The sequence below is a fragment of the Epinephelus fuscoguttatus genome, linkage group LG10 (assembly GCF_011397635.1).
Source record: "Epinephelus fuscoguttatus linkage group LG10, E.fuscoguttatus.final_Chr_v1".
NCBI lineage: Eukaryota > Metazoa > Chordata > Actinopteri > Perciformes > Serranidae > Epinephelus > Epinephelus fuscoguttatus.
In genome coordinates this window covers 36,617,531-36,636,025 of record NC_064761.1, presented here as the reverse complement: position 1 = coordinate 36,636,025, position 18,495 = coordinate 36,617,531, and the positions used below count along the sequence as shown (strand labels likewise).

The 18,495-nt window shown below is 40.8% G+C and overlaps 1 protein-coding gene across 1 annotated transcript in view; it reads right to left on the bottom strand.

Moving 5' to 3' along the window:
- Nucleotides 1–2,348: 2,348 nt before the first annotated feature.
- The window catches only part of podn (podocan), a 28,472-nt gene continuing 12,325 nt past the window's right edge, over nt 2,349–18,495 (bottom strand). Inside the window, exons 6-12 of the mRNA XM_049587579.1 lie at nt 17,225–17,334; nt 16,977–17,133; nt 16,753–16,868; nt 14,817–15,030; nt 14,187–14,630; nt 12,241–12,389; nt 2,349–6,519 (exon numbers count right to left, since the gene is read on the bottom strand). Of these exons, the coding sequence (XP_049443536.1) occupies nt 6,387–6,519; nt 12,241–12,389; nt 14,187–14,630; nt 14,817–15,030; nt 16,753–16,868; nt 16,977–17,133; nt 17,225–17,334 (1,323 nt within the window). The 3' untranslated portion in view covers nt 2,349–6,386. The remainder of the gene's footprint in view (nt 6,520–12,240; nt 12,390–14,186; nt 14,631–14,816; nt 15,031–16,752; nt 16,869–16,976; nt 17,134–17,224; nt 17,335–18,495) is intronic.

The window sequence follows — 18,495 nt, the reverse complement described above, 5'->3', positions numbered from 1 at the left end:
TCTTTAATTACCCTCTGAATCCCTTGACCTGCCAATACGTTTGAAAGGCTTGTAATTTTTGAAAATTGCCAAAATTACACCATTTATCACAGCCAGAAACAACATCAGCATACAAGACAAGAGTGACAACTGTGCAACTCCAGTGTTTCGTTTTCAACTTTTAAATTTCAAACTTCAAAGTGTATGTTTTTAAAATCTAACAATGGCAGCTCTACCAAGTTACTGATATTATTCTGGTTCTGCTGCTCCTACTCCTCTGTACAATTTATTTGGAAAAACAGTCATTATATGCACATGTTGCCAAGGCCAGCTGTGTGTGCACTGTGATGTGTGTGTATACGTGATGTGTGGGCTTATTAAATTTTGTTGGTTTTGTGACGGGTGGCTGTCATGCACCCATATTCTGCTGCAGTGCACACACATCTTGTGTGATGATGCGATTTACAAGGAGGATTTTTGCTTGTGATGATAACCCTCAAAACCTACATTTTGTGTGGATATTTTTTTTAAAAAATGCAGAAGGGAGGATCGTGCATTTTTTCCCAGTCACACAGGGAGGCTCAAGGGACAATATTTGTAGCTCGGGGGAGAATAAAGATAAAAAAACAAAAAAAACAAAGTCATACCTTAGGCAGCCCTCTCCTCTGATATATTCAGAACAGTCCTTAACTACATAATAAGTAACATAGGTCCATCTCTACACCGTCATCTCATGAATCAGTCTCATGTTCCAAAACTAATCCTAAAGCAAATGTTTTTTATTCATGTTATGGTTATGACAGTATTAGTCTTGCTACTATTATCTTAGGATAAAGAAAATGGAACGATCAGGGGCGAATATTAAGTTAGCTGGCACTTGTGCGTGGGTGGCCAGGTGTCCTGCTTTATGTGTGCAAAGCATTTTTTTCTTTTGTCCCCCAGTTAAGACAGTGTCCCGCATTTTGATTGGCTCTAGCTTTTAAAAGTCAGCCACTGCAGGACATACGCTTTTCTGCGTAAGCTCATACTTTTCTGTGTTTAATTACACTCAGTCTAGTGAATGCAGCATTTATTGTACAAGGCATAGTGGTGTATCACATAAACAAAGGGAGAAGGTATGTGCACACATATAGACTGAATCATAATTGTTGTTTACAAAACCTTCTGGGTAGAAACCCCCATGTCACATACATAAAATGAAACAATGATGCTTATAACTTAAGCACAGCATCTTTGAACGTAACGGCTATAAATGAAAACAGAAATAAACAAGTTTGCCAATGTCACATATGTCTGCAACTGAAATTATAGCTAAATCAGAACCTTTATCCCTTGAACCTGAATGATCACATGTTCAGTTTCTTCATGGTACACATCACATTAAGGCTCCAGTTTACTCCGGTCAAAAAGGTTTCATGTATATTGTCATCTGATCAGCTCTGTGCACAGAAACCAGGCTGACATTTCTCTCATGGAAGAAAACATTTTGTATTCTTAGATGTGTTTTTTACTCTCTACCGTATCAGGGGCCTGTTGCACAAAGCAAAATAAACTTGGTTGCACAAAACACCCTTAAGTCTTCTCCTTAAGGTCTCCTTAAAATGTCCACTTAAGTATTTATGGTTTTCTTCTTATCTTTATCTTTTACTTAAGGAATTCCCGGACCATTACACAAAAGACCTTGGCAGCCAAACACGTCCGAGTTTATGGTGATAAATGAGCAAAACGAACACACCCTGAGAAGAGCATTCTGCGACCAGGAGAACCCGATGGATACACTTCTGATTTTATTTGATAGATTTGACTGAATTAATTTTCATGGCAGTTTCTTCCTACAATTGTTTTCTGTTATTTGGGGATCAAATTTACTCTGTAGTTTGTGCGTTCTATGATTGCAGTCCTCCAGAAGTTTAATCTCTTCCTCCTTTGACCAGTATGGTTTTCTTGTCTTCTGTGCTTCTGCCATTTTTTCCACTATCTAACTATAAGCCAAGTTTGTGAGATGAAAACAGGCATCAGAAGTCTGAGTCCAAGCAAACAAACAATCTCCATGGAAACTTTTACTGCTGTAAAATCTCTTTCAACACAATAAATAAGCAAACATTTTTCCTAAGGAAACCCTTGAAGGGATTCTGTGCAACTGTGTAAGTCCCTCAGCGAAGGAGAAATTAAGTTTAATTAATTACTGAAGGAGAAACCTTAAGGTGTTTTGTGCAACTTGCTTTTATTTCATGATATTGGACATAATATCAGCACGAGCTGCATGAATGAGATGAAGGAGAAAAGAGCGGTGATGCTGCCCTGCATGGGAGAACCTACTGAAATATTGATCAAACATTCAGGTGGATGCGAGGAAACACTCTTCTCCAGCCTTTTCAAATAATTTATTGCTGTGACTGTATATGTGACAATACTGTACTGCTCTATGTGCAAGTGACACTGTATTCATAGACATATGGTGAGTGTAATAGGATGAGTATTTTCCATATCATATAAAAATACTTGCTATCTTTGAGAAAAAAACATAAACAAACAGAAATGGACTGAAGTAGCAGCAGCATGGATCGAAGCTTTGAGATATGTTGAAATTGCTTTTATGTTGGGAATATTTCATTCACAGGCATAAAAAGGAAAAAACATAAAATGATGATGACATCCACAATCATCCACACTGTAAGTGAACTACTGATATTTCACGATTATTGCTGTCGCTCCAGTTTCTCACTGGCTGTATATCTGCCACTTTAACCACCTCCTCAATGATTCCAGTACCCTCAATTCAAATAGTCGTCTAAAAGAAAATTTATATGAGATCATTTTGATTCTGAATTTTGACTGAATCCTTATAGGGGACCTGTTATGCTTATTTTTAGGTTCATACCTCTATTTTAAGATGAGACTTTATCAAGATAAGACTTTATTAATCCCACACTGCGGATATTCACACACTGGGTATCTACTAGAACATATAAACATGCTTTAATGTTCAAAAAACAATTTATTTTCCTCATGCTGTCTGTGCTGGAGCACGTATATTCACCCTCTGCCTAAAATGCTCCGTTTTCGCACCTATCTTTTTGAGCCCAGTCTGCTCTGATTGGACAGCATTTCCAAGTCTTCCCTATTTTGGCATCTCTGCGCTATCACTGCAGCTGAGGAACGGCTGTAAAGGAGTATTGCTGCATTTTTTTCCCCCTTAAAAACCACCAATAAGAGCTTGTAAACGCAAGTGAACATGTTCCAGCAGGTATAATTCAAAATGAAGGCAAAATTGATCAGAAGATATTATGTTTCCCTGACGTTAGCATGTAGCTAAATGTAGCAGTGTATAGAAAGAAAATATGTGCAGTGGCGTGCCTGGAGCAGATGACCATATAAAGAAATCCATCACAATCTTACATCATGATGTAGCCAAAGTAGAAAAAAACGGAGGAATCTGAATAATCAGAATGGTCTGAGGTTTGCCTGAGGTTTTTGTTCACAGGGATTACCATTGCATATGTTTATCTCAATTTTTTTTTTTAAATTTTGGCAATGTTTAATATGGACATGTATGCATTTTTAAATTTCTCCAAGCGATGTTGGATTAGTTGGACCTGATTTGGTACATTATGACAATTTATAGTGTCCGACAAACAAGCAGTATTAATTGACACACCTACAGCTTTACAGCTAATACACATTTAAGGGTGTTTCCTGTCACTTAAGCTACTGTTTTCCTGTTATTCAGACAACCAGCTCCGAGAACAATTGCTTCTCCTCACATGACCAAATTCAGCCAGAATCATGCCAGATCATTTAGCTGAAGTCACATCAGGATAATAAGTTTATTCCAGGTCATCTACACTATAATATGTATTAAAAAAAACTAAACATTGTCAACGAAAATAAAGACCCAATGTCCCCAAACAAGATAAGAATAACGTCCTAATGTCCTTCAAAGAAGATGATGATAAATTCCTAGTGTCTTTAAACGAGTACTTTCTAATTAACAGTGTCAAATTTGTATGGCATATCAAACTACAAACATTATTTATCATAGATAAAAAAGTTTCAACCATAAAATGTGATCAGGTTTTGTACATTCTCCACTTTCGTGTTGAGATCGGCTGCAGACTGACTTGGCAGAGATGGCTGCCATTTTGTTTTTACATGGATTAGTGTAGTGTTGTCTTATTACCACTAAGTGGCACAAAAAAAGTGTCCACAAAGGAGGACAACAGGTATAAGTTAAGCAGAATGAAGTAGAGGGTCCATTAAATCCAAAATGTGATGTCCTCATATGAGGACACAGGGTCTCAGGAGGATATGACAGAAAATAAGGAAAAGAATAAAAGGTCCCCTTAAAGATTTCAGTCCTCAGTTTGACTACAGCTGTGGTAACTGTTGGTACCAACAAGTGCAATTTAATAACACACGTCCAAGACTTCTGTTGGAAATGACACTCATGAGTGGCTGCTGTCTGTCTTTTGGAGCGCACTCAACAAAATCATTGACTGATAGAATTTTCACGGAAGAACAGACAATGTCGACCAACACGGAAATATTGAACTCATGTTCAACTAGATGTGCCCAGTACGTTTTGCTTGTGCTTTGATTCTCAATTTGTATTCCAATAAGCATACTGCGCCAGCAACAATAAAAACTGCTACTGTGCCTACTAACTCAATTACAGACTGCAAATACAGGGAGTGGCTAATGCTAGAACTGCAGGCTATACATCGTTTCTAAAACGGGGCTTGATGTCTTAAATGTTTAAAGGGACAGCTCACCCCTCAAATCAAAAATATAGATTTTTTCTCTTACCTGTAATGTCATCTATAGATCTAGATTGTCAGCTGCTGAGTGTTGAGGATACTGGGGGAATATTCTGTCCAATGTAATGGACCTAAATCACATCACAATTCCACATATCTTAAAAGCCTGCAATCATGTGACCAATGCGCTGATGGGAGTAAACAAGGAAGCAGGACCAAGCAGTCTTGTAAGGATGCAAGTTGGGACGCTGGACTTTTTGTGAACTTTACGGTACATCCTCAACATGTTTCTTGTCCTAAACTTAACCTCCATAACTTAACCTTATTTATGTAGCTTTACGTTAAGAATGTGATGTCATCTGTAGGGGCTAATTCATAGGATATCACTGGAACTGTTATAGAATGCAAGAATACGTTGCTCGTCTTGTGGTGCTCAAAGCACCAAAACTTACATTTGAGATAGCACCACTGAGCTAGCTAACATTACAGCTCAGCTTAGGAGGACACCATTAATGTTTACATCTCGTGCTGTCACGAGCATGAACCTCTCATCCATGAGTAGATGCACACTTCCTTCTGTACAATGATATTGTCAGAGGGTGTAGTGCAGTAGAAAGACAATAGTTCCTACATGAAGCTGCTCACAACAAGATCTGTCGATTATCTTGAGTAATTGGGTCATTATTTCTGGAAAGAGACATTGCTGTTGAGTTTTTCAAAAGTATTTTTTGGGCGCTTTGAGCACCACAAGCTGAGTGTCATCTAGTTCCATTATACTGGAGAGAAGGCAGACATCTAAGAGGAATAAGAGGAAAAAATATGTGTATTTATCTTTGGGGTGAACTGTCCCTTTAAGGACTGTAACTTAAAAGCTTTTCAGTGGTTTTATTCTTCTATTCATTTTTAATCAATATAAATAAAATGAGATTTTCCAATTGCTGATCCAACAAATTATCCAATTTTTAAAAAATGCGTCAGGCTTGTGTTGAGCTTTAGTTAATACTGACATTTTATAGACAAATTAATCCATTAGTTGAAAAAATAAGTGATAGATTGATCTATAATGACACTGAATTGCAGACCTATTTGAGAGTACTTGCAGTGTTTCATTCCACAGTTTGAGATTACTGAGGCTTTGTTGGTTTTAGTGGCAAACTGCTTATCTTGCAACCTTTGGTGTTAAAATTTCAAATTGTTTCACAGTATTTCTGGTAAAATCACCTTTGTTAAGCTTGAGAAAAAAGGCAGCCATCGACAAAATGACATGGAGCAGAGAAAGACGCACACAGTGTGGACAACATGTCCTTTTTCACTCTGCTTAATTGTTGGTATTGATTCTGAAACATTTACACGGGGAAATTCACATTGATTTCTGTGGATATATGTTTTTTGGAAGCACAAAAACACAGTTAGATGACAGATTTTGCATGACAACAGTCCAAAACAAATATTTAAAGCTCAGATATAAAGATATGCTAACCAGCCCAAAAAAAGGAAACTAAAGTAACTTCATCCGGTATCCTGCACCAGAAATATGCCACTCAATACAATAATGGACCTGGGAAATGACATTCACAGGTTCATTTCCATTTAAAAGCCCTTTCTGTCCTTTACACAATGCAGTCCAATGTCAGTTCAGTTTAGTGCGTTTTATGTTTCCTGCTCCATCTCCTCTTTTTTAAAGGGGAGGTCGGTGTTTCCTGTGCCGATGTCCAGCACTTGCAAGTTGGACAGATGTGCGAAAGAGCTCTCATCCACTGCGTCCACAGACAGGCGGTTAAACCTGAAAAGAAATAAGAGAGGTATTTCTGAGATGGTTTTCCTCACTTGACAGTAAATCAGAATAAGGAAGACCTTTTAAAAGAAATAATGTGCAACTTTTCCGTACTGAAATGTCTAAAAAGGATAAGATACGCTTCATGTCATTTGATCAGTCACCTTCAGTGGTGCACATGCATTGGGGTTTTGGCTTCCTGGGTTTCTGAAAACTGACTTTTAATCTAGTTTAAAGCCATATTTTTACAACACACCTTTTAGATCTTGGTAGTTTTTGATAACACTGAACAAAAATTTAAATGCAACACTTGTTTTTCCTCCCAATTTTTAAAGGTTTAAGTTTCAGTGTTAGTTAGGACTCATTACTACACAGGTCACAAAAGGCCACTCTGAAATGTGCAGTTTAATCTTATAAAAAGGACATTTATTAGGATGTCACATTTGGATGTTAAGTTTTTAGAGAAAAAAGCTGGGCAAACATGCTCCAGCTCCTGCCGTGCCAAACAGTGTCAGAGAAACACTAATTTTAAAAAGAAACTGTTTTATGCAGTGTTTTTACCAGATTTTATCACCTTTTCTGTTTGTTGACTGAGGAACAGACCTCTGCGGATAATTTGGCTCCCATTAAAAACCTCCTGAGTGTCTAGATCTTAAGTTATCAGAGAAAAAAGGTGAGCAGGCATTAGCAGGAGCCAGAGGTGGGTAGTAACTAGTTACATTTACTCAGTTACATTTACTTGAGTAACTTTTTGGATAAATTGTACTTTTCAGAGTAGTTTTAATGCAAAATACTTTTTACTTTTACTTGAGTTATATTGTTTTAAAGCAACAATACTCTTACTTGAGTACAATATTTGGCTACTCTACCCACCTCTGAGTACATGATTACATATTTATATATATTTGTACAGTGTATATAAGAATATATTTGTGTTTCTTGTGCCTTGATTTATGTTATGTTTGTAAAGATTTAATTTATTTTTGTTTTAGTTAAAGGGGTATTGTTTAAAATACATGAATTTGCAGATTATTATTTTTGGTTGATTGATTACGTTCATGTTCTTATTTTACAAATAAATCAGACGTTACTCAACAGTTACTCAGTATTTGAGTAGTTTTTTCACCAAATACTCTTTTACTCTTACTCAAGTAATTATTTGGATGACTACTTTTTACTTTTACTTGAGTAATATTGTTCTAAAGTATCAGTACTCTTACTTGAGTATAACATTTGGCTACTCTACCCACCTCTGGCAGGAGCTGGGCAACACAACGAGTTAAACAGCATCAGAGAAACAACATGACGTGAAAGGTTAAAGTGAAACTGCTTTATTCAGTGTTTTTACGGTTCAAATAACCTGGTATGTTTGTCTTGGAGAGGAAGAGACCTCTGCGGATAATTTGGCTCCCACTTGAACATCTGGATCTTCATTTTTTAGAGATGAAAGGTGGGCAAATGTTAGCAGCAGCTCTGCCCTAGCTCCTACTGTGCCAAACAGTGTCAAAGCTGGGCTAGCAGCCCCTCCACAGTGAGACCAACAGCATCAGAGAGACACTAATTCTAATGTAAAACTGCTTTATTCGGTGATTTGCGGTTTAAATCACTCATTTCTAAACATTGCGTACACTCAAAACAAGGCCTGAAACTTCCCACACAAAGGTTGGGATAAAAAACAGACTTAATGGAAGAAACTTTGACCCATATTTACAAACATATTGGAGACGAGAAATAGGCGACGCAGATGGTGAGGTGGAAGCTTGATTGTAGAAACTGTTGAATATTTTTTGGTGCATGCCATTTTTGGCTTTTGTCTGTACATATATTTTTTGTATGGATTCTACGCACTGTTTTATAAATGAGATCCCTGGTCTGATGTTTTGGAGAGTAAGAGACCTCTGTGAATAATTCGGATTCCGATAAAATCCCTGAGACAATGAACATTGCTGGAATTCTAAGCAGGCGAAACTGACTGCATTGCTCCATCTTCTGCTATTGTTTTAATTAAGAGACCTACAGCAACAAAAAATTACATATTGTAGAGACTAAAGGCAAAAATTCTGTAAGGCAGGAGAGATGGTTAACAGACAGCAGGTACAAACCTGTCAGGTGAAGTGTCCAGCAGCTTTGCTCCTCTCAGGGATCAGTGTAGTTGTTGAGTACATGTTTTACACTGACCTGCACCCACTCTAATGTAACACTGAGCGGACCAAACACACTCAAAGGTGTTTCACTCACTTATTAGCATGAAAGCACTTCTGATATACTGGAATCACCTGTATCTGCTCTTATCTATCGATGAAAATGCTTGCATGTTGAACTCTTAACAAGTCGCCAACATGCAACACAAGTGCAGTTAGTAATGAATACACAAGTAAATCCTCCCTCCACTTTTCCCCATGGACGCAAAGCATTCCACCGGCTTCTAAATTGGCTCAGACTGAAGGCTCCCAGCTGTGGGGGGATTTGGTGAAGGAAAAAAATGAAAAGAAACATGGCAGCAGCTGATACGAACAACACGAAGAGCACAGCAGCCTGGAAGGGGTCAAGGCCTGCAAACACGAGCCATAAAGCAGCCAGGTTGAGGTCAGACCGACAGCCAAACAGAACAAAAGCCTTGAAAGCGCTCGTCCGAAACCTCTTTACTCTGCTGTCTGAGCGTGGCTTTCAGCTGCTGTGCCTGTGGGTATAAGCCTGCACTATGTGGAATAAACCTAAGTGGAAAATTTGCTGAATGCACACAAGTTAGAGGAGATGGAGAGATTAGATAGCACAGTGCACTACTCTGCAAAATGAAGCTCGGTAGTAAATTTAGTTGATTAGTGACAGACCAGGACACTGGGGATATTTGCATAAAACTTTATCACAAGGTTCACTTTTATGAGGTAAAATCACATTCACACAACACTGAGACTGTCATTTGGCAGATTGATCATAAGTTTTCACACTTGACAGTATGTTGTGAGGAGTTAGAGTGGTTTAATATAATGTCAGGTTTGTACAGTGGCCCTGAGAACTCAATGCACTGCAGGCAAAGCAAAGCACCCCAGACATCACTCTCACCAGCAACACTTTCCAGCTCCTCCTGGGGGACCCCAAGGCATTCCCAGGCCACATGAGATATGTAATCCCTCCAGCGTGTTCTGGGTCTACCCCAGGGCCTCCTGCCAGCGGGACGTGCCCAGGAGGATCCTAATCAGATGCCCGAGCCACCTCAGCTGATTCCTTTTGACAAAAAGAAGCAGCTCTACTCTGAGCTCCCTCCAGATCTTTGAGCTCCTTACCCTATCTCTAAGGCTGAGGCAAACTCTGGCCGCCTGTATCCCCAATCTCACGGTTTAGGGTCACTACGCAGAGCTTATGACCAAAGGTGAGGGTTGGGACATAGATGGACCAATAAATCAAAAGCTTTTTCACCACAACAGTCTGGCGCAGTGCCTGCACCAGATTGCAGATCCATCTCACGCTCCATTCTACCCAGGGATACCAGTGAAAGTACGATACCAGTGAAAGTATCACAGCTCTGAGTAGTATCACGATACCACAGCAAAAATGAGGCAGATGTGCCTTTTGTCATTTATGAAAAGATAAATCACTTTTCTATAATATATCAATGATATTTCAATGGAATAAATTACTTATTGACTTATTCATACTTCAGAAACGACATCAATAAGTGATTAAATAGGGGGGGATCAAAATAAAATCAATAAATGAAATAAAAATCAACCCTGACAAGTAAAGAACAGTCCCTTCATAAGTAAAGAACAATCCCTAAAGTGCGGTGAGGTTTGTGGACCATTACCTGCCACAAAAAGAGAAATGTGAACGGCTCGTTTCTCCTCTGACACGCCACATACCTGTGTGCCGCCACGGCTCGGCTGTTCAGGTATTTCTGGGCAGTCATGAAATCAACAAAGAGGAAATTATTGGACCTGGAGCCCGACTTCCCCGTCGCCAGCAAGCCTTATCTTGCGGCGTATTTGACAGGAATATGGCGTCTGTGACCCCTGTTCAACCCACAACTGGCAGGATTTGACTTTCGTTTCTGCTGCTGGTTGAAATCTGTACTTGCATAGCGTGCTGAATGATTTGTTTTGCTTGTGCAAGAGGGTGAGTGTCCATGCACCATTGCGCATGGACATTCACCCTCTTGCGATTGGACTTTGAACTTATCCCACAGTAGTGGTACCTGAGGCACCGTAGTACTACGGGACTCCAACAATGCTAGCGCGGGTGGCAACCAATCATGCAGGACATGGTCTCAGTTTGCGTGACGCGTGAAAAGAGGCAGAAATGCTGTGCAGTCCCACACAGTGCAGGGCGTCTGGTCACCGTACTTAGCCGCTTGCAAGCAGCAGCTAGTAGGGGGCCCCATTAGGGGGGATTCCAACGTGTTGTCGTTGTTGCAGTGTCTATAGGCGTTCCATCATATTGTCATCGATATGGACCAATGTCAGCCGTCTCTGGGGGGCCCCCTTCCAGCTTGGGGCCCTAGGCAATTGCCTAGTTTGCCGGTCCAGTTGCAACAGCCCTGATTCTACCCTCACTTGTGAACAAGACCCTGAGATACTTGAACTTCTCTGCTTGAGGCAGTAACTCTCCCCCAACCCAGAGAGGGCAATCCACCGGTTTCCAGCAGAGAACAATGGCCTCAGATTTGGAGGTGCTGACTCTGATCCCAACCGCTTCACACTTGGTGACAAACCGCCCCAGTGCATACTGGAGGTCACGGTGTGATGAACAGAACCACATCATCTGCATCTCTTGTGTCTATTTGGATGTGTTTTCTTAATCTGCAGTCTGCATTGAGCTCTCAGGGCCACTGCAGGTTTGTCATCTGCAGTGTTACAAAACTGTTAATGAGTAGTTTGACATTTTGGAAGACACTTTACTCACTTTCTTGGCAAGAGTTAGAGATGAAAATTTACACCACCGTCTGGTAATTATGAAGTTACCACCAGCCATAAGAGATCAATACACTTGGCCCAGAAATAGTCTGGCACAAAGTGTCAGCGTGTGAGTGATCTTAGAGTGTTGGTGGGCAAATTTAGTCACTTTCTAGCTGTTTCCTGTCTTCATGTTAAACTAGGCTAAACAGCTGCTGGCAGTAGCTTCATATAGTGTACAGATAAATAAGCATATTTCCCAAAATGTCAAACTATTCCTTTAAATTTGGACTCTCTGAATCGAGTTCCGAAACATGTGAGGCACTACTGTCATATATTAAACATGCTCCTTTCAGAGACTGTGAGCTTTATGTCACCTTTCCTCAGACACTTCTACAACAATAAAGGGGCCCTAAATTCACTCTGAGCTGACTGTAAAATTTATGTTTTGAAAAAGGGAGTAAGAACACCGCTGTATGTCTCCCTGCCTGCAGCTGTGCCTCAGAGATGTGCAGAGCAGTATAAACAAAAGCATTTCCTCGCAGCCATTTTTCAGTCAAACTTGCACAATCATTTCCTGAGTGGAGATCAATCCAAATGGAAAAGAAAGTTATGTGAGGAGACAACCACTAGATTTCTACAAAGCCCTGAGGACGTTGCAGCGTTCAGGTTAAGGCCTCAAGGTCCTGCAGCTACTTGTGCAAACAATCATGGAGGTTAAATGGAGTGTTGACAAGAGTTTAACACCCAGTCAGAAAGAAAAGTACAGGCAATTAGCAGTAACATGAGTTTAATGACTACAGCCTCCTGGTTGATAAGAAGCAGTCTGTGTGTTCCTTACCGGAGGAAGATGCCTTTGATGTTCGGAGTGTTTTCAAATGCTGAAGCAGGAACACTGGAGATGCGGTTACTCTGCAGGTAAATGTACTCCAGAGACTCAGGCAGGTCAGAAGGGATGTGTGACAGCTGGTTGCCAGATAGGTCTAGTGTCTAAAAATACAAGATGCACAATGATTAATGAACACATCAAAACATTTTCAGTGATAAACTACTGTCAAATACCATATTTCCACTGCATGGTGTGGCTCGCCTTGACTCATTTTTGGTACCAGGTGCTTTTCCAACACATTCTCATCCCAAATTTTCATATACAGTCACTTTGTCAGTGGACCTACGCATCAAAATATAACTCGCAAGGTAGCCTCCCTCATCAGTTTTGGGCATTCGGGGATGGCATATATATATTTACGCTTGTTAAATGCATCTCTTCTTTTCAGTGCTGACAGTCTTTTTCAAGCTAAACTTACAGCGTTGGTAAAACATTTAGTTTTTAGGTTTATGCAACAAAGCACAAAGTTAGGTTGAGAAAAATAAAGTGTGGTTGTTACTAATGTCACATCACGGGACATATGTGATGTAACATACGGCACTAGCGTAGCATGCTAAACATACTAGCACACTATGTTGTTATTAAAATAACTCCACTGATTTTTGGTTTCACACAGGAAACAAACATTTTTTAAATTTGGGTGGTAGTTTGCCGATTAAAAATGGTGGGTTTTGCTCAAGATGTCCTGAGTTGCGCAAGTGACGATTCTCTCTGGCCAATCAGTAGCCTGCTTTGTTTTAACTCCACCCTCTTATATCGACTCAGCTCACTTGGAACCTTGACTGAGATGGTACCAGAAAAGCGTACCAGGTACTATCCACAACTTTTACTGATGGAAAACCAAAAAACAGAACGAGTAAAGTGAAGTAAAGCTGTGCCACACCATGCAATGGAATTACAGCATTATCTCCTTTCCCACTGCAGGAACCTAACATATCAAAACTTAAAGTTTAGCCACTGTTTGCTTTCACTGTTTTACGAGTACTACAAACTTGAGCACTCTGTGTGATGGTGATTGACTGAGTGTGTTTAGTATTGCAAACTCATACGTACACTTTCTATTGATACTTCCTGGACATGCTGCACTGCTGCTCATATGCCAAAGTATGCCCAAGGGGAATAATGAAATATATATTACTTGACTTCCACTTACTGTAATACTACCACATCCTCCTAAGCTCTGTTAAGACTAAAGATTAGCAACGAGATGAGTTGAAACTATTTTCGATGTGTCACCAAAAACCTGCGAGTTTACAGTAGATGAGACAGTGTATCATCTCCATAGAAACAACTCTATACACGACACGCCATATGGATGGAGCCAAACATATGTATCAATAGCCACGGGGATGTAAATGAGATGGACTTGGGGCTCATCCGGCAGAGAATATCACAGCAAGCGAAAACACTGACAGTTTGTAACTGAATGACGAGCTGAACTTGCAACAAGATAACTGGCAGCTGAAACAGGCGACATACTTTACGTTCTAAAACCAGACATTGCTGACTTGGCAAGCTGGGTCACAGGTGACACCATCAGGTGGGTTGAGTCGAGCTGAGACAGGCCAATTCACACCACTGCAACCTTTCCATGCAATGCTCTAAAACGGTTTCATCTGATCACAAATCTTTGGTCTGAACTGGGATTTAGTGTGCCCTGTACTCCTGTGGCCTCAAAAGTGCCAAACCGCTCATCAACTCGGAAAATCTGCCTCTACTGTTCTCCTAACTCACATGACGCTTCATCCTGTTTGCCAGTCTTAATGTTATATATTTGTACTGGCAAAGTCTGTAAGTCTCAAGAATCTCATACACAAGCCTCGCAAGGATCTTAAAAGCTCAGGTTACAGTTTGTTCCTGCAGTGGACCAAAACATCTTGCACTCCCCAGCCACTCACTGTGAGAGCACCGAGCTCCATCCAGGCTCCCTGGTAGACTGAATTCAATTTCAGCTGGTTTTCACTTAGGATGAGCTTCCGTAGCTTCTCCATGCCCGTCAGCGCACCGTCTGGTATGGTGTTCAGCTGGTTGTTCTTGATTTCAAGCACCTGCAGGCTGCGTGGAAGACCCATGGGGAAGGAATGAAGGTTGTTCCCTGATAGATCCAGAGTTTCCAGTGCACGCATCTTCCTGAAGGCCTCGCGGTGCAGCTTGGGGCTGGTCAGCTTGTTGTAGCTGAGGTTGAGCTCAGTCAGGGTGTACAGCAGGGACAAGTCATTACGGCCAATTTCGGCAATGAAGTTGTGGAGCAGCATCAGGGTCTTGGCCCGCCTAGGTAAGCCCCTGGGAACCCGCTCCAGCAAGTTGTTGTACATGTGGAGAGTGTGTAGTTTCTTCAAGCCCTGGTGAAAATGAAAATGTTTTGCATAAAATGTCAAAACTTGTCAGATGCTTATGACAAAGCAGTTCAGCTTACAATCTCTTCCAGCCTGTTTTTAATCTTGAAAATACAATCTGAAATATGCATGTTTTATGACAGTTCAGCTGTCCTGTAAAAGATCCAAAAGAATATGAAATGAAAGACGTACCATGAAGGCAGCCGGGTGGATGGAGCGGGAGCGGAGCTTGTTATTATGGAGCAGCAGGTACTCCAGGTTTCGGACAGAAGTAAGAGCGTCTCCAGGGATGCTGCGGATGGAGTTCTTCTCCAGGTGTAGCAGCACCAGACTGCGAGGCAGACCCTTGGGAACGACACTCAGGTTGTTATTTGACAAGTCCAGACACTCCAGGCTGCTCAGCTGGCTGCCAGGAGAGAAGGAGACATCAAATCAGTTCTGTGTTTTTCTCCAAAGCTGCAACATGAGAATTCATAGTCTTTGTCAAGTACACACTTGAAAACACATAAATTAAGGTTTCTTTTACAATTGGAAATTTCATCAGAATGGCAGAATATGTTGCAGGAACAGTTTATCCCAAAATCAAAAATACATATTTTTCCTCTTACCTCCAGCGTTATTTATCAACAATAGACTGTTTTAGTGTGAGTTGCTGAGTGTTGAAGATATTGGCCGTAGAGATGTCTGCCTTCTCTCCAATATAATGGAGACTAAAAAAAACATTAATAAAACTGAAAAGCAATGTCAAGCCCATTCTCATCAAATACTTGTCCTAACTTGTCAAATACTGCTGTTTTGTCACTGATCTCAGTGTCAGACACCGACACACAGAAGCGCTGGTCATGGCTGCATGATACGCACTGGACGGCAGCAGTTGTTGAGACAGCGAGCAACAACCCAACTCGTCAAATATCACAGCTATGTCAGTGGATGTTGGCTTCAGACACCGCCGGCACAGAGGCACCCTTTATGGCAGAATAAGACACACTGGGAGGCAGTTTGTCACGCCACCAGCAACTACCATAGTATGAAGAGTATAGGGATGGTGGGAGGGGAGGTTGATGGGTCAAACAAACCCTGGACTTTCACTCAGGAGCCCGCTTTATATCTTCCATGTGAAACCAAAATTCATTGGTGTTATTTCAATAACAACGTAGCATGCTAGTACGTTTAGCATGCTACGCTAGTAATATATGTCACATGATGCGACATGACATAAGTAACAACCGTACTTATTTTAAGCCAAACCATGATGTTTTTTAAAACCTAACCATGTGCTTTTGTTGCCTAAACTAAAAGGAATAAACCTAAAAATGAAGCATTTTACCTATGTTGTTAGTTTATTTTGAAAAAGGCCGCATCTAACGAGCAGAACCTGTACATTTCCTGAGGAAACAGAAGTGTATTTTAAAAGACACAATGGAGGTAATTGACACACTGTCCCTTAACATCCAAAACTGATGCAGAACGGGAACCTAGAGCGTCATATTTTAACGTGGAGGTCAACTGATAAAGCAGCGATATTTGATGAGTTGGGATGAGAATGTGTTGCAGCATTGTCTCTTTTACTTACTCAAGAACATTCATTGACCTTGCTGTGAATAGCTTCATGTCGGAGCTATTTTTCTCTACCGAACTTCACCCGCCACCTATATCACAGAGCAGAAAGAAGCGTGCATCTACTGCTAGCTCACTTAGCACCACTGAGCTAGCTAACGTTACTGCTCAGCTGAGGAGAGTGCTATAATGTTGTGCTGTCACGATCACGAGCCTCTTGTCCATGAGTAGATGTACGCTTCCTTCTGCATGGTGATATGGTTGGTGGGTGTAGTTTGGCAGTAAAAAAAATAGTTCCTACATGAAACTGCTCACAAGAAGGTCGGTGGATTATCTTGAGTAACCAGGTCATGATTTCTGGAAAAAGACATTGCTTGTTTTTCAAATATAGTTCTCAGGCGTGTTGAGTGCCATCTAGGTCAATTATGTTGAAGAGAAGGCAGTCATCTCCAACACGTGGCAACCCACACTGTGACAAACTAAATTGATAAACAGCACTACAGGTAGGAAGAAAAATATGTATTTTGATTTTGTTGTGAACTGTCCTTTTAAGCTCTGGGTGTTTGTCCACCTGAAAGTCTCGTTGTCCATGCCTTCATTGCTGAGGAGGTTGTTCTGGAGGTACAGCTCTCTGAGATTTCGCAAGTTGTCAAAGGCCCCTGCCGGGATTTTCTCTAGCTTGTTACTCTGTAACAACAAGTGCAATCTTTATGCTATCACAATATTCATAAATGAAAAGAATAAGATGTTTATCATCCACCTAAAATCTAAATGCAAACTTAACAGGCGCTGGACCTTCAGATGGAGACGGTAAAGGCTGGAGGGCAGATTCTTCGGGACAACCCGCAGGAAGTTGCTGGACATGGTGAGGATCTCCAGGCTATCAGAACCATTGAACATTTGATCAGGAAGTCCTGCATCAGTCAGCTTGTTGTTATGGAGATACACAGACCTAGGAGCCATGATCAAGGGACAGTGCTATGTGTAAGTGGACATAATTCCAAGAACGAGAGGTAAATGTACACAAACACACACGTTCGTACTTCAGTTTTGGCTTCTGGCCAAATGTGTATAGGTAGATCCTTGTCAGCTGATTAGCAGCAAAATCAGCGCTAACCAAGGAGGGTGGGAGGACTTTCGGTGCCGAGGTGAGCTGAAAGCACAAAAACAGAACATTGTTATAATAACTGTATTCCATTGATGTAGGGAGGATGTGATTTTTCATCAGAAAAATAATAGCATTATAAATGAGATGTTTTCTTGATAAGCAACCTTGAGTGGATGTGCGAATAATGAATGTTCTTTCAAAGGCAAAGGTGGAAATAAAATAAAATCTCCAGGCCAGGGTGGATGTTGGGTGTTCAAAGTGTATGTGATTTTTACATGGAGTCAACAGTTTTCATCCTGTGTCCTGTCAACACTCAATGTTTGCAGCTTTCAAACATGGCTACGTCTTCCCCAAAATATTTAATATAATTTGTAGGTGCACTCGCAGCAGGGCCGAGGAGATGGCAATGTCCACCGGTTGTTTGGTCGATTAGTCCGTCCTGAGTGAATTCTCTCAATCATGATGGAGGAATTGCTGTGAAATATTGTACAACAATCATGGTCCCCAAATGATGTAGCCTAATGACTTTGTTGATCTGCTGACTTTTCCTCCTCCACCATCAGGTCAGTGCTTGTAGAGTCACTTATTCAGTGAAACACACAAGATAAATGACTCCTTTTTTTCTCCTCACTGACTTGGTCAATCCATGTGAAATTTGGTTCCGTGGTAGAGGGTCATGGGAGGATGCGAATGAAGCAATATTACATCAATTGGCCAAAGGGGGGCGCTATAGCAACCGATTGAAATTGCAAACTTTGAATGGGCATATCTCATGCCCCGTATGTTGTAGAGACATGAAACTTTGCACAGAGATGCCTCTCCTCATGAGGAACAAATTTGCCCCAAGAACCCATAACTTCCGGTTATGTAGATTTTCCGCCATTTTGAATTTTTTGAAAAACACTTCAAATCGATGTCTTCCTAGGAAGTTTGAGCGATCTGCATGAAACTGGGTGAACATAATCTAGGGACCAATATCTAAAGTTCCCTCTTGGCAAAAGTTGGAAAACTTACTAAAACTGAGCTTCTATAAGGCAATGAATATTGCGGAGGGCGTGGCTCATCACATAAAGGTGTATAACATCTCAAGGGTTTCACCCATCACCATGCAACTTTGTAGGCATATGACCACACATAATCTGAGGGGACCCCTACATTATTGACCCCATCAAACAAAATGGGGGCACTAGAGAGCTAATTTCTTAT